Genomic DNA, 17,570 nt, shown 5'->3' on the forward strand with positions numbered 1-17,570 from the left:
TAAGCCACCTCATCTGACTCCTCTCTATGCAATGGGGGCGGCTCTACTCCGAGCTCCTCCCAGATCACCGACCTTTTCACCCTATCTCTAATATCTATCTCGGCCACCCTCCGAATAAAACTCATTTCGGCTGCTTGTATTCACAATCTCGTTCTTTTGGTCACTACCCACAGCTCATGACCGTAGGTGAGAGTGGGAACATAGATAGACCGGTAAATTAAGCGCAGCTCCCTTTTCACCAAGACACAACAGAGTCACTGCAGACGCCACACTGATCTGCCTGTCGATCTCCCGCTCCATCTTTCCCTCACTCGTGAACAAGACCCCAGGATACTTTAACTCCTCCGCTCGGGGCAGGACTTCTTCCCCGACCCAGAGTGGGGCATTCCACCCATTTCCGGTTGAGCATCATGGTCTCAAATTTGGAGGTGCTGATCCTCGTCCCGCTGCTTCACACTCCGCTGCAAACCATTCCTGGGAGAGCTGGAGATCATGGCCTGACGAAGTCAACAGAAACACATCATCATCAGACTCCTCATCATGTACAGTATATGAGTTATGTAACCTTGTAACTGCTTTCAAAAAATCTCTCATATCATTTGTGTTCATTTTAGATAGCTACTTTTCTAGTCTCGCACACACACTCCCTCATGCAAATCCTCGTGCCCTCTGACAGTGCAGTTTGTCACAGTGGTGCCGACATCCAGAGTAATTAGATGTGCCTCCAGGTTTTTGAATGGGGAATATTTTTTCTTTCATTTTTTTTTTTCCTCATCTGTCTTGCTCCTGCTCAAACAGAAGAATGGCAAGCAGGGGATGGCAGAAGAGGCTCATTCAGCAGAAAATATTAAAGCCTTGCATCACTAATCCTCATTATAGACAGTCATCTTGAGCAAACCCGCTGAGCGCTTCCTTAGAATATGGATGACTATGCAGTTTTACTTTTCTCACTTGTTGTTGTTTTATTTTTTATTACTGTATTTATGACTGGGAAGAACAAACACTTGTCAATATCACATAAAGTACAGCAATGTTACTCTCACCGGAAAACATTTGACCACCTACTTTATAATTTCACACAATTTTTAATTACTTTTGAAAGAAGGGAATTGACACACTGTCATTCATCCACATGGCCTTACAGTTTCACAGAAATTAATAAAAAAACACGCAAAAAACAAATAATAACAACATTCTGAATACTGAACTCTTTGCAGCATAAATCAATAAATCGCCCCATAGGTAAAAACATTGTTTTTACAATTGTTGATGACTTTTTTGTGATTTCATCTGACTAAATAATGGCTTCCCAGCTATGCTGAGAAGCACAGAATTTAAAATTATTTTCAGCAGGTGTTGTGGTTTTATGAGAGGAAGAAAATTATATGAAACCTGGAGCCAGGTATTTTTCCAGACAGTTGGGGGACATTGCACATTCTGTAAGGACTGTTAAGAGGGTAGTAGATTCTTGATAATGTCAGGCTGCCATTTTAAATCTTAGTAAATGTTTGAGTTTGTATTATTTTGCAGAAACATGTAGCTTTCCAAAGCTGAAGTCAGGGAGGGACTGATTATGAGCTAATTATGATAACATTTTATGTGTAGACAAACAGCAATAGGTTACTTGTCTTCCTGTCTTGGACACGGTGTGCTGTTTTGAGGCCTAATTAAGTCTGGTGTATCTTGGAGACAATAAAAGTCCACCAGGCTCATCTGGATCACATCTGTTTGCAGCCTGAACTGTAGCCAAGCAAGCAAACAGCACAAGCTACTCCACATTAGCATCTTCATGGACCTGATGCTCCAGTGTCATCAGTGCACCTAATAAACTCTGTAACTAATTGGTCATGTTTCAAACCAAGCGACGTCTATGTGACACGGTTTCCATGGTTTGATTACAGCAGCCCAGCTGTTCGGATCATCGGGTGAACTCTGCACACACAGCGAAACGGATGATGAAACATCCCTGATGGCATTTTCCGAGCCTAGCAACTTGCAGCAAATTGTTTCAAGTTGGCAAGGAACGACTGGCTTTTCAGACTGCTTCGATTACATTTTTTTGGGGGGTGTCAGTTTTGCTATTCCCAATCTAGATGTTGTGACGAAGAGGAGATTAATTTTTGATCAGTACCTTTCAGCAAGTATTTGTTGAGTGAGAAGTAATAAATAAATGAGAAGTAATAAATATGTGTTAGATTTTACAGCAAAAATGTAGCATTTATAAGGCTGTTTTTGGCCATGAACAACATTAATCACCGTAAAGAAATAATATAAAGGCACAAAGATACACTGTTTGGTTTGCTCTCACAGCTCCCATCTGTTTTGTTCCATATTCAGCAGCTGTTTCAGCAAAAGCCCTGATAAGCACATTGTATACTTGCGGCAAGAGCTCAGATAGACAGACACAGCAAGAGAATAGCGTAATGCTTCTCTATAGCCGACGAGACCTGAGGGAGAGTTTTGCAGCATCGCACTGTTATTTTCTACCGGGACAATTAATTTGGGTAAAAGATGATGATTATTATTATCATCATAATTAATATTTTTATTCAGTTGCTGTTGCTCATTGCTATTTCAGCACTGCTCTTTTTTGGTGAAATGAAATAAACTCTTCTATTGATATCTATTGATTTCAGAAAAAGCAGAGATTTTGATTTCAACCACGAGCTTGAGTTAGAGACTCATTTCAGTGACTTGATAGTGCTTTGGTTTCTCTGTTTGGAAATCATACATTTTTTATGTTTAAGTTTCAAGAAATTTGTTCTTTATTGACAAAAAATGCATTAAAACCACAGAGAAGAAAAACACAACAGACAGTAACATAGTAAATTTTACTGCTATTTAGTTCATGACATTAAAAACATTGCTGCAGAAATAGGGGTAGATGCTCACGGCTTGTCTGGCAGTACACAAAGTGGAAAGCTTAAAGAAGGTGAAGGTTTTATTTTTTGCTTCCTGCTTCATGGTTCCCAACATATACATTTTACTGTAAGGATACTACAATAAAATTCATTGTTGGTGTGTCTACTAACAGGAGACCAAAATAATGACACCCTGTTTAAACCAGAGAGAAATGTAAACACTTTTGTCAGAACCGCTTCTGCAGCACATCTGCTGGTGGAATACACCCAACAATAACAACTAGGTATTAATGCAAGCAAGAGTAAATTTCAGAAAACCGCAGACCGGCACTTCTTTATGTATCAGCTTCATATGATTTTATAATTATGTTCCAGCAATTAATTAGACACATATGTCAATCTTCAAATAATAAAAAAGAATACAAAGAAAACATTTAAGTTGAAAGGAAGAAAAAAAGATAAAAAAAACAGGGTTATGGGGTGGTTGCCTGTTTCCAAAACTGTTGAAATATTAAATTTTATGAGGTGAGCCTTGCACATCTATTCCAATAATGATTGTCCCTAATTATCAATCGGAAGCCAAAACATAATAAATGTTTTACTGCTAATTGGATATTTGGTTTTCATATGTCTTTCTATTCCATCCACGTACTAAAAAGAATATAATTTTGAATTTGCAAAAATGAGGGCTCTGTGACTGTGATATTTTAATATGTGAGGTTTTGGTGAAAAAAATATTTGTAAGAAAACACACCGGGGATGAGGATTTTTATTGTGTTTTTAAGACTCATTAATTGATTCCCACAGGCTTGTTTGAGGTCCATCATCAGCCACGAATGTCCCTCTGAAGACTTGGTTTCATTTCATAAGAAGCGTGTGTTCTGGTGCAGAGGTTGACCCCATCATATGTCAGCCAGTTTAGCAGCTTTAACAAAGCACCCAAGGGCTTGTTACAGGCTCACTTGTAGCTCAATTGGAAGCTTTTAATCACTCATTATAACTGAACGACATCAGCAGATGTTCTGTAAAGGGAGGAAAGGGCTTGTTAAAATGCTTGCAATGAAGGACAGGTTACCTTTGATCTAGCTCAGTTTGCTTGACTGCAAAGCCCAGCTGCAGTCTCTCCTACATGTGTGCATAACTTATTTACTCTGAGTAGGACTGAGCATTTTACACAACCACTTAAACGATATAAGTCACATGAAACAGAAAATTCCATCCACGCATTACAAAGTTAAAAATAAAGTCAAACCCCACAAACCGAACAATCATTGATTTTGCTCGAATAACGAGCTCAATTTGCCACGTATTCATTTTTCGTCATTATAACTACAAAATGTACGTTTGCGTGTTTTGTTCAGTTCACCCGCTTGGTATTCTCCTCGGCCACCTGCAGTGCGACATTGCAAGTGCCGTGGCTAAAAGTGATTGTTCAGCGTGCTCAAAAAGTGAACAAAAAGAGGCTTGTACTTTGCTGTGCAACTGTGTGTTGAGTATTCCTTAAGTCAGGGATTGTGTCTTTGCTTCTATTTATTTTTGACATTCTGTCCCAGAAATGCAGTTTGAGTGTGTGTCGCTGCACAAACAGACATTGGCTCTTCTAAAAGCCAAGAGTCAGTAAGTGCACATAGAACTCACTGGTGTTATATAAACCAAAGTGACAAAAGAGACAGAAGATATTCTGAGAATCCAGCTTTTTGTGGTGACAATTTCCCCTCATGGACTTTTTTCAAAGGTCTGTAATTTGATTCTCTGTGATTCCCTGCAGCTCAGCACACCTGATTCTGTCTGAGAACCTGCATTGGGATTTAGGATGATGAATGAAACTTATGGAAGGTTTAAAAGTCTACTTGTTAACTTTCAAGCCACAACATGCTTAAGGGTTTATTCAGACTGAAATATATTTGTAACATTCATAGTTATTGCTGGTCATTTATAAGCCCTTGAATCAAATGACGTTAGTCAAATCATGTTAGTCACAACATTGAGTTTTATTGTTTTTATTTATTTAACTCATCAAGAAACTTTTAAGTTGCTGTTTTCACATCCTCTTTTTTAAACTATACATGATAAACAGTGGTATTTTTTTCAGTTTTTGAGATCTAAGAAATCAAAATCATGATCCATTGGAGTATGTAGCATATAAAAAGACTTTTCTTGGTGAGATCAAGATGTGAAATACAACGAGCCACTAGGATTGTGCAGGTATCAGCAAGTTATAAAAGTCAGTCACTTAACCTTATATGCCTTGCGAAAAACCAGACTGAAGTGACAGCCGAGTCTGTTGCCTATGATCAGTAATGCTATTCATCATGTGTACTTACACAAGGCGGACTGTGAGGCATGTAAGTGAGCGGTAGGCAGGACACAGCGGAATTATCCCTTGAAAGACGTCAAGGACATCGTCCTCTTGCAGCTAGAAAAACAACTACAGCTCGGTCATTCTCTCACCACCTGATTTGATGTACTCTAGTGTAGATAAATAATACTTTCCTCTATTGTTGATAGCCACTCGCGCTATAGACTGAAAATAACTACTTTCATCCTCCTAGTTTTTATATTGTGTTTAGCCACTGTTTTGTAGTTGATTAGTGCCCTGTGTGTTGCTAATAATCAACGAACAGCTGATTTATGTATTTTTTTTGTCCCTGAAGAACCCAATTCATTGGAGAACTGCCAGTGTAAATTGGTGCCTCAATCACATTTACCACCTTAGCTGCTGTTAGCTATCTGTTCAAAGACATTTATTTAGAATGAGGCCTTTTAACCCAGTGTGGAAGATATTGGGAAGAGAGATTCAAACAGGTTTGCACATGCATTGTCATTTACCATCCAAGGAGAAATTTCATTGATTCCCTGCCTGTAGAAAAAAAAAGTTGAGTGAAGATGCTCATCTGCTGTGCACTATTTCCAGAGCTGTTACTGTAAACAGAGGTTTATAGCACTGTAAAAAAAAAAGACAAATTTAGTTTTTCAATCTGTACAGGTATTTATTTGCTTATTGCACTATTGCTTCATTCAATTGAATTTATATATTCAAAAATTCCCCCATAGTCTATTTGAAACGAAGAAGCCTCTCAAATGCGAGATGAAACATCTTCAAGGGAAGAAAATCAAGTAGCCACAAGAAGATCTTGACAAGAATGGACCATGACCTGGACGACAGAGAACCTCGACAGACATTGCTTCATATTTTTTCAGTTTTTCTTTCTTTTTCTCAGAATTTTTGACCGAATCAAAGGTCTGTATATTTTTTTCAATACTATTATGTTGGCTGTTGCTGGGTCTTATGTAGTTCTTGAATTTAACATTTCTTTTGCATCATTTGGATTTCTGTCCAAGCTCAGATTTACTGAAACCCTTCAAACGAGATCACACATAACTTTGGTCAGTGTCAGGATTACTAAATCAATATATTTTGCATTAAAATAGTCAATAGGGTTGTCCTTCACATACACAAAAAAAAAACAGGAGAACAGTAGATAAAGGACAGTAGCTAAAAAAATTGAGTGATGTTCTAACATTTTATAATGTGCATATTTTCAATTTGGAGCAGAATTAGAGATTCAATTATAATATATAAAAAGGATTAAAGCAGTGATGAGGGACAGCAGCATGTCTGTCTTCATATTTCAATATAAATGTACCCATGACTTTATAGGTTCAAAGAACATAGTATATTTCTGCCAGTGAATGTTTCATGTTCTCCTTGTTAAAAAAAATCTGTTAAACCAGCATGAAGTGAAAGCGATAGTGAACTCCCTGTGCAGAATCTAACAGTGCACTCCTTACAATGTACGGCGTGTTGATTGAAAATGGCTGTGACTTTAATGGGTACAAGTATTTCAGACATCTCCCCAGGGTTATGGACACCCGATTCACACTTCTAAACACCCAATAAAAATAATGGGATCCTGCTTGTCCATCAGAGCTCAGGACACTCTGTGGGGAAGGAAGAATTTTCATCATTTCCGCTGGGTGAGGTAAATCCTCTATATCCAGCTGGACCTGGCGGTGATCAGGCTCCTTCAAGAACCAAGTTTTCTAATTCACTGAACATGTTGGTAATACGCCTCTGAAGTATTTCCTCAAATCATACTTTAGTTCTGGTGGGAGCCATCATGGTTAAGCATACTTCACAAGGACATTTGAAAGAAAGCTGCACTGCAGGTCTGGGAAATACTAGAGAATACTCACTGAGGATTGATAGTTGTTAAAACCTTTTTACAACATCCACACACAATATTTGTTCTGGTAAGAGCCATCTTTGTTTTTGAATACTCTGTTATGCTTTGACAGTTGTTTTTTTTTGCAATTTTGGACAGCCAGTTCATCTGACCATTGTTAGCATCATATAAAATCAGCTTGCATTACATCAAATTAATCAAAAAATCCTAAAAACTAAATTAAACTACCCAGCTCTGAATCCAATTGAACATTTTATGGTGATTTAAATGTATGAAACCTCATAGTGTGACTTGCTCGCACTCAGTCTGCACACACGTGGAGACCACTGGCCGTCTGTACAGCAGATGCACAAAACCACTTGAAGGTCGTTCACGTTATTTGATGCTGTAAACACTTGAAAATGAGCGATCATATATATTCGAGGCATCTGGATATATCCATGTGTTGCCATGTAGAGCCTGTTCATTATACACTGTGTGTTTACATGCCAAGTGAGTGAGAACGGTAGTACTGTAGTAGAACTTGCGACATCATAGGCAAGACTGTCTTCGTTTCAGGGTTGAGGAGGGTATGCCAAACACAAAGACACTCTGAAGTAAGGGCATCTTAAGGGGCTTATTTGTTGAGGAAGGTGAATGGAGAGTTGCGCTGGGACCGGGTTGTCTCTTGGGGATGGCAAGAACAAGGAGAGGTGTCAGGAGAGGAAGTGAGGAAGCGCAAGACAAAAATGCAGGGGGTAATCAACTAGCGAGGGAGAACCAACAATCTGGCACCGAAAAGCTGGCAGCAGGCTTCTCTTAACCGTCGCTTGATGAGGCCAGGTCAGCTGCAAGTGTGCCAACTGCACCCAGAGCCCCAGTCCTGGATCCTTTCATCCCCTTCCGCCTAACCCAGAGCTGGGGTCTGGTTCCATCTGAAGCGCCTGGTTAGTAACCTCCTCAGTGTCCCAGGAAAGAGCCCAAACAGTGCAGTTCGGTGGCAGGAGGTCTTGTCTGTATCATCTGCAGAGGACTGGCAGGAAAGGTCATCTGGCTTAGTGTTCTGGGCACCTTGGCGATCAGAGATCAATAGGTTGAATCAGGAAAAGAGACCAACGGTATTGACAGAAATTGGCTGTAGGGAAGGCAGGCCCTAATGATTGGTCCAGACCCCCAATCATAATTTCTTTCAGCAGGGGATAACCTGTGAAAAGACAAGAGGATGAAGTCCTTCCCCTCCCCCCATCAGAGTCCATGCATTGGGCTGGAACTGCACCGACCCCCGTTTCAGAAGCAAAAACCTCAAGAACAAACTTTTTGGGGGTTGGGCTGGATGAAGACAGGTGCTTAGAAGAATGTCATCTTCAGTTCCAGAAAAGCTTAGTTGGTTTCAGGGGACCAAGAGAAGGTGGTCAGCGGGGAAGCAGTCTGGCTGTAATTCCTTATGAAAGGGCGGTAGAAGTTTGCGGATCCAAGGAACCTCTGGAGCTGTTTGTAGGTCTGTCCACTCCAGGACTGCTTTCATCAACTCCAAATCCATGCAAACCTGGGATGTGACCAAGGAAAGAGACAGATAGCTTGTGGAACTCATATTTCTCAGCCTTAACATAGAAGTGGTTCTTTAGCAGTCACTTCAGGACGTGCTGATGGTGGTCCGAGAGACTTTGAAAAGATGAACGTCATCCAGATAGACAAATGTTCAGAAAGTCACGGAGTACATCATTATCAGGGCTTGAAACACAGCTGGGGCATTGCACAGGCCAAAGGGCATGACCAGTTATTGAAAGTGCCCAATGGGGTTCTTAAAGGCAGTCTTCCATTCGTCTCCCTGGCAGATCCAAACGAGATGGTAGGCGTTGGAGGTCGAGCTTGGAGAAAACAGTCACACCTTGAGCGGGTTCGAAGGCTGACGACAGGAGTGGTAAGGGATACATATTCTTGATGGTGATTTGGTACAGGCGTCTAGTCGATATATGGCCAAGCAAGCCGTCCTTCTTAGCGAAGAGGAAACCTCCCCCCAGGGGAGATGAGGAGTGGTGGATAATACCAGCAGCAAGTGATTTGTGGATGTATTCCTCCATGGCTTTTCTTTCTAGACAGGGAAATACAAAAAAGTTAGCTCGTAGGTAGCGGTGCCCCATGGACAAGATTTATGACACAATCATAGGGGCGGTGTGACAGAGACGCACACACGTGTTTGCTAAAGACCTGCTGGAGCTCATGATATTCTTCAGGGACAAGTCAACCGGGTCAGCCTCTTTGGGGTGAGTGAGTGACAGACTTGTCAGGATAGGGAATTAGAGGACCACGATTCAGCTCTGTGCTCAGACAACTTAAGGTGCGGGTTTTGGTGTTGTAGGACAATGGGTGAGTGCAACGTGGGGAAGACATAGAAGGATATTTGCGAATGGTGATTTCCAGAAAATGTCATTCTAAGGGCATGGTCTTGTGGGTGATCTGGGGTAAGGCTCTACCATTTAGGGCAGAAACGTTCAATGGTGCGGACAGAGATTGGTTTTTATTTGGACTGCAGGACCAGAGAGTGAGCGACCAGACTCTGCTCGCAACCAGAGTCAATGAGTGCAATTAGGCCAAGAGCGTCGCTGTTAAACACAAGAGTAGCAGGGAGCATTAACCGAGAAGGTGCCTGTTCTGAGGTGGCCCAAGAGCCTCCCTGCATCTTCTGGCAGACCCTCTTCTTTGCCAAATGGGACATGAGGCTACAAAATGTCCAGAGGATCCAATGTTCCATGAGGCATTTGTTGGAACGTTTCCGCTGCTGTCGTTCTTGCAGGGACAGGCTGGAATCATTCATCTGGTCAATCAGATTCACTGGTGCTGGGGGATTGCACTCTGGGCCCCAGATCCCAACAGGGATTTGAAGGGAACTCTTTCTTTATGCATTACTTTATATAACAATAAGACCTACATTTGGATAAAAATGAGGTTTTGTGTGTGTGTGTGTGTGTGTGTGTGTGTGTGTGTGTGTGTGTGTGTGTGTGTGTGTGTGTGTGTGTGTGTGTGTGTGTGTGTGTGTGCGCGTGTGTCTTTTTCCACGATTTTTCTAATTAATTTCATAAGTATATGTCAAGAGTAAACTGGCAATTACTAATTTTTCTAAATTAGTAGATTTCAAGAAAATATCTTGAAAGTAGCTAAAAACCACCAGGTAATCACTTGAAAGCCCAAAAAATGACTTCTGAATTAACAGTGACAAATAAAAAAATCAGCAAATGATTGTCATTTTGTGCAAAAGTGAATTGCAGCCAATAACATAAGGGACGATGAAAAAAGTTCAGATTTTTTTCTTCTTTTTTTCTGACAAATGTCCAATACAATCAAATACAAAACTTTTATCTTACTGAGCACTGATATGAATCAGTATTTTAGAAAATAGTTCTCGCCAGATAACAAAATGGTGTCTTTTCATTGGCTATTGCCATCATGAACCATGATCCTTGGATTGTGAGACTGAATCTTTAACCCAAACTCCTCTTTGCCAGCAGCTGCTTTAACCTTTGTCCCATCATGATCCATCGTCTGTCAACAGCTGTCTCCCTGCAACTGTTTGGGACGAAACCAATGGAAACACAAGTGTAAGACCCCCGATCCATGAGAAGAGATATCTTAGCGGTCGTAGACAGAGGGAAAAGCAAAGAGAGGGTTGAGGGGTTATTATTACAAGTTTATTCAAGTTAACCAGTTATTCATGAACTTTGAGAATGCTAAGGGAAGTGCAGAGGCCAGGGGGAGCTGCATTGCGTTTTTGTAGACCTAGAAAAAGCATATGACAGGGTGCCAAGAGAGGAACTCTGGTATTGTACGAGGAAGTCTAGAGTAGCAGAGAAGAATGTTAGACTGGTGCAGCACATGTATGCTAGCTGTGAGACAGTGGTGAGATGTGCTGTAGGGGTAACAGAGAAGTTCAAGGTGAAGTTGGGACTTCATCGGGGATCAGCTCTGAGCCCCTTCTTGCTTGCAATGGTGATGGACAAGCTGACAGATGAGGGTAGACAGGAATCTCCATGAACCATGACATTTGCAGATGTAATTGTGATCTGTAATAAGAGCAGAGAACAAGTTGAGGAAAATCTAGAGAGGTGGAGGTATGCTCTGGAAAGAAGAGGAATGAAGGCTAGTCACAGCAAGACAAAGTATATGTGTGTGAATAAGAGGAACTCAGGTGGAACGGTGAGGCTACAGGGAGTGGAGATCAAGAAGTTGGAGGATTTCAGGTACTTGAGGTCAACAATCCTGAACAGCGGAGAGTGTGGAGAAGAGGTGAAGAGATGGGTTCAAGCAGGTTGGAATGGTTGGAGAAAAGTGTCAGGGGTACTATGCGATAAAAGACTATCATCAAGAATGAAAGCAAAGGTGTACAAGACAGGGGTGAGACCAGCGATAATGCATGCCTAAAAACAGTAACAATGATGAAAAGATAGGAGCCAGACCTAGAGGTTGCAGAGATGAAGATGTTAAGGTTCTCTTTGGGAGTGACCAGGATGGATAGGATCAGGAATGTGTCTATCAGAGGAACAGCACATGTTCGACGTTTTGGAGAGAAGGTCAGAGAAGCCAGACTGAGATAGTTTGATCATGTACAGAGGAGGGATAGTGAATATACTGGTAGACGGATGCTGGAATTGGAACTGCGAGGCAGGAGATCTAGAGGAAGACCAAAGAGAAGATTTATGGACGTAGTGAGAAAGGATATGGAGGTATTTGGTGTGACAGAGGAGGATACAGAGAAGAGGGTTAAATGGAGACGGTGGATTCGCTGTGGCGACCCCTGAAGGTAAAAGCCGAAAGGAGAAGAAGATTATAATGGGGTACTGATAGTGAAAGATTACTTTAAAATTGAAGTTATGAATTTATTTCTGGCTGTGACGAGGAATTTATAACACATTGTCTGTCCTGTGTGAATAGTTCTGTATTGGTTACAGCTGTTTTGGGTTGGCAGGCCCTGGACCAGTGTTCAGACAAGTTATGCTGCTCGTTTCATATTGCACAATACTTGATTAAGTAAAGGGAGTAAGAACTACTGGCTTGAGTCACTGCAGGTTTTTTGAGGCCAGACAGTATTTTCAGGCAGGGGACCATAAGGGGATATTTGGTGAATATAATGAAAATTGTTTTTAGTCAAATAGCATAGACTGTCTTTCGTGGATAGAAACAGCACTTCCCTCCCATCGACATTCCTCTATTTGCGCTTGTTGGAGGGAAAGTGGCGTGATGCTTTTACCCAAGGTATTGATTGTTTTTTTCTTTTTCAATTCATCTTAGCCATCAATTTAGGGTCCATTTTTCAGCAAAGGAAAATAAATTCAAAGATGCAGCACAAACCAATCAGTTTTGGCTCTTATGATATCCTTGCGTAACATAAAAACCCACAGCCTCTCCTGAATGTCTGTGACCTCTACTAAGTCTGGAATCTGACCGTTAGCGTAAGATTTGAACTCCACTTTAATGAGGGTATAAAATATTAACACTAACAGTGTCGAGACAATAATCACAAGGTTGACATTTTCTGAAAAGTAGCTGAGATGAGAAGGTTGAGTCATCAGTTTTTGAAATACTGACTTAGGGATTTTAGGTGGCATGCAATTTCCAATGAATTTCTTAAAACCCCTCAATTATGAGGCAGAAAAAAAGAGGAAAAAAAAAAAGGCTAACGCCTGGTTTTCCAGTCATGTCTTGACTGAGGTAGTTTTCTGTACTATAGGAAGTGGTACTGTAATTGAGGTGTTTTGTATTTGTATTTCACAGCAGTAAGGTGGATAATACTTTTCTATCCTAGCAATCATCAGACACTGGATACAGTCAGTTGGCATCGTAGCTTTATAAAGATATGATGCTGCAATTGCTGGGATGTGTTATAATGTACGTAGATATTAAAGTCTGAGTCTATCAACATGCTTTGGAACTATCATGACTAGATTTTTGAGCAAGATGTATCAAGCACGTTTTATGCTTTTAATTAAACATGTACAAAAGTAACCTAATTTATGAAATCATTTTAAACTTGGAAGTATCTTTCAGACTGAGAAATCAAGGACATCCATGCAGTTATGCAGTCACAAATTATTTAAGGTAATTGCAAGGCATCGTGTTGAGTTCAACATGGAAATGATCCGACCTAGCCCCGGCGTCACTCACTTGATCAGTTATATAAGAGCCACAAGCAGGTCAAACTTTCAAAAGTTGGATGGGGAAAGACAAATGATAACTCATCAGCTTTCAGTGTTTTGTTGAAGAGAATGCTCAGGGCAGGTTTTATGTTGAAGTGGTTATGTATTCAGCGTGCCTTGTGTCACCCAGCCCCAATACAAGAGTGTTCTTTCTGTGTCAGATTGAATGTGATATTTTGATTTGTAGTGTCGCTCAGTAAATGTAACATTGCTTAATTGGAACTGATTATCACTGAAACTTTACTGCTCCCTCATCATTATGTGTCTATGCTTTGTGGCAGTTTGCTTTCCCACACTGGGTGCTACAACCAAGCCCTCCTGTCACTCCTCAAAATGTGCCCTTTTTCTTGCTTTAACTACTTCATGATTGAGTGAAGTGTGCCTCATCAAAATCCCCCTTTCCAAATTGCTTTTAATGGCATATGTGGATCTGTCTGATGCCAGCTTGCATTGGAAAAATAAATGATGTTGGTTCTTCGAGAAGCTGTTACAGGATGCCACAAAGCCAAACCGCCCGCCAAACTAACAGTTAAACATCGCCAGAACCCTGTGGAACATTACTGCCCCAGCCATCATCAACCTTCAATCATTATTGCTCTTGTTTACGTCATTTTAGAGCTGAGGCCGACTAAAAACAAACGGCGGTTTCGCCTAAAAGCCTCAGAATTATTTCTGTTTGGAGTGTCCCAGAAGGCTCAGAGAAAAGTATACATGTGATTCACCAGCATGGTGCTCTATGTTTATTGAATCACAGTCTTTATTTTATCTATCAACTAACCTAACTGTCTGTCAAACGTACATATTGGCTGAAAAGAGGCCGGTATGTATTCTGAGCTCAAACACTTCTGATATTAATGCTATCAAGCAAGTACCATTTGTGCTTATTTGCATTATCACTTTGGGGACCACTTCTCCACTTTAAGCCCCATGCCTTCCTTATGCCCTCCCCAATTAAGACCATAATATAGAGCAAATGCTGTTTTGCACATGGAGACATCTGAGAGTGTTTGGGATGATTAAAAAAAGCGAGGAGGAACACATGTGTTTGTCAGTGTATGAAACATGTGGGGAACACTATGGAAACCCACATGTGAGGGAGGCTTCATCCCTCCCTCACATGCCTCCCTCCCTTCATGAGGAAAATGTGTGTGGTGTTTTAAAGATGTACATTGTGTGAGTCAGAAGGCGCAGCTGTGTGTTAGTTGCTCTCTTACAACAAAAAATTTATTTATAAGTACAAACTTATGTACAATTGTTAATGTGATCACTTACATATTCAAGCCAGCTAAGGGGAACTTCTGTAAATGGTGAATCATTGAGAATATGCATAAAAATGTATTTTATGCCTTTTGATGTCCACATACCAAAATATTCTTGCTTAAATAGTGGATAGGGATTAGAATTTCAGTAAAACAATAATCATAATAAAAATAAAGGAAATAAATAAAAGTAGCAGAGAGTCCATGAATCATCATCACCCACAAGCTGTCTGTCTGAGTTGCCCAGCCTGCCCCTTGTGTAGCCCTGGCACACTGCATTTTAACCTTTGACCTCATTGTGAAAAAGACCCTGAGGGCCAGTGGCAGCTCAGCACCATGCTAATGAACTGCCCGTTAGCTGCTGCCAAGGAATGGAAAAAAAAATCCCCCCAAAAAGTGCAACCTCAGTGGGCCTGAGACCAGTTTGCATTTGTTGATGATGTTGACAAAGGTCTCTCTGACCCACGCACCCTGAGCTTCTGCATTTTATTGTATGCGTCTCCCTGTCTGGACATGCGTAATTGCCAGTATGGGATTGTCTTCAGATGTGTGACTGTTTCTGGCTGTTAACACGAGCCCAGTGGATATGACTCCATGACATACAAGGGCAGGCTTCACTCTGGCTGTGTAGGTTGAGATACACTGTGGTCAGTATGTCATGCAGGCGGGACCCAAGGTCAAGCTGGGGCCTGGTAATAACCACACAATGATGTGCTTTATGGGTAATAACGCTGATAGTCGCCGTCCTCTGAGCCCTCTGCCCTGAGACATTTAAGCTGATTGAATGTTAAGTATTGTGACATTCTTGCTGCGTCTGTCCTTTGTGCGGACGGTCTCCCTTCTGCTCTTTTTATTTATTTATCTATTTATTTATTTTTCGCTGCAGATCGAGAATGTGGATGCTTGTCTCAGTTTCCTGGATGCCAGAGGAGTGAATGTACAAGGGCTCTCAGCAGAAGGTAAGGAATCAACAAGACACCATTTAAGAAGAGATATGTAATGCTTAATTGAGTCAGTTGCATTATTCTTAATTTTTAGACATGGAACATTAAATTGGCTCCACCCAACCTCCAGCAGACTGCTTTCCATTTCTTCACATTGCAGAATATCTTCCAAAAGGGCTTAAACCCCATTTCCAAGACATACTTTTATACTTCACAGCATTGGAATTTACCACGTTATCCTTATTTCTCCATCTCAGGCTTTCACTATGGCAGTGTAGGCAATCATTATGGCATCAAACTGGATTGTGGGAGGCTACAAATTGCAGAGAGAGAATTCATCCCCTAAATATCAGGGTGTACAGTACATGGCTTTTATGACAGTCATGACTACAGCAGCACTTTGTAATAAATGGGTGGCGAATTTATGAAACTGAAACCATTTTGAATTATTTGGAACCCTCTTTCTCATTATTCCGCCTTGAATGTCTTTTGAATTGTCTGACTGAAACTAACACATGGGCCAAGATTAGAATTAACCTTTCACAGCTGCTATTATTGCATTTAGTATTTCATTAAACTCTTAAAACAGGAGCCCACGCTTCTCTCACAGTTAATATTTCATTGCAAAGTTCCTCAAATTCTCAAGAGTAATATATAGTATATTATACTATTATATAGTAAACTTGTTTGGTACATCATAAAATACACTTACTTTGTATTGAGGGTAGGGTTTAAAAAGGGTAAATAGACCAATTTTGTATGATCTGGTTTGCATTAGTTCCCATATGTATAGGTTGAATACAACCACATCGCAACAACACATGCAGAAAGGGTCCCCAGCTGTTCTTTAGGACTTAGACTTATCCAGACCCCATGTTGTTTCTGCCCTCCTATAAACAAAAAAGAAGTGTGTGTGCCCTTGACCTCACCAGCAGCAAAAATAGTCTGAGAGCCTGACACACTGACCGACAGCTCTAAATTCTTCGCAGCCCAGCATCACTCCCCTACTCCACCATACCCACCCAACACACTAACAAAAGCAAAGTGACTCCGTCAGTCTGGAATTTCAAAGTGGGTCTGTAAATTCACGGGTTATTATGCTATGTTACTTAATCACTGTCACTACATCATTTACCATTTCCGTCACTGGCCTTCTCCTTTTGCCCACTGTCTTCTCAACAGTCTGGGCTGCTTATGTGAGTTTCTAAGTTAAATTAAAAGTCCTCCACTATAAATAAATGACTACTTGTTTTTTAGGGAAGGAGAGGGAACATCCAGTCTGTAATATCTTTCGACCAGGTGTTGGAATACAAAGTAGCAGGATTTGAAACAGAATTCTTATGAGTATTCAAGCGCTGGATTTTCATTTTTCCCTTGAGAAAACTAACTTGTTGCATGATGCATCCTTTCATCTCTCTGTCTGTCGTTCGCTGGCTTGCTCTCTCTTGCTCTCTCTCTCACTCGCTCTTTTTCTCTCTCTCTTGGATGCCCATAAACTGAAATTCTGGGAAAACTAATTTCTCTTCAGTCGTGTTAAACTTTCCACCTTAAAATGTTACCTACAGTCACACGCCATAATGGAAACAAATCCAGGGTTTGTTTGTTTTTTTTGTTTTTTCTCCCATGCAATCCTTACAGTAGTGGCTTCTGAGAGTTCCATCTATAAGGGCCAGGAAAAAAACTATTTAATCAGAAACCAATTCAGAGAACCTTAAGAAACTCTCCTGAAAGTTAATCTCAGGGGTTTAAAAGATCTTCTGTGTTAGTGTCTACCTCTCATCTTGCACTCTCTACCTTTTGGCCTGCACTTGACCCTCTGAGTGCAACCCATGCCCAATAATTCCAGTCACTTTTTAATACCTCGTATGTAGCACCGGTAATTATTCTCAATGGATTTATCCCAAAGTTTCAATTATAAAACAACAACTGAAAAGCATGGAAAGACCCATTTCCTGCAGTTGATAACAGGTTGCAATAAAGGTTTATGGGTCGTCGAATGCTTTTCATTGCAGGGTCCACACAGGTGAGACCTTAGACACCCCTTTTTGATCATAGTAGTATGCGCTGCTTAATTTAAGCATTCCCCTGAGGCTAGAAGGTGGGGCCTGGGTTGAAATAAAGGTCAGAGTGTATTTTTAATGGTGACCATTCT

At 40.8% G+C, this 17,570-nt stretch overlaps 1 protein-coding gene across 1 annotated transcript in view; it reads left to right on the plus strand.

Moving 5' to 3' along the window:
- Nucleotides 1-17,570, plus strand: part of nav3 (neuron navigator 3) — a 179,651-nt gene that overhangs the window by 66,693 nt on the left and 95,388 nt on the right. The window contains exon 4 of the mRNA XM_086146866.1: nt 15,361-15,433. Within this exon, the coding sequence (XP_086002992.1) occupies nt 15,361-15,433 (73 nt within the window). The remainder of the gene's footprint in view (nt 1-15,360; nt 15,434-17,570) is intronic.

This window comes from Fistularia commersonii, chromosome 5, assembly GCF_037954325.1.
Source record: "Fistularia commersonii isolate RoL2024-O1a breed Wild chromosome 5, RoL_Fcom_v1.0, whole genome shotgun sequence".
NCBI lineage: Eukaryota > Metazoa > Chordata > Actinopteri > Syngnathiformes > Fistulariidae > Fistularia > Fistularia commersonii.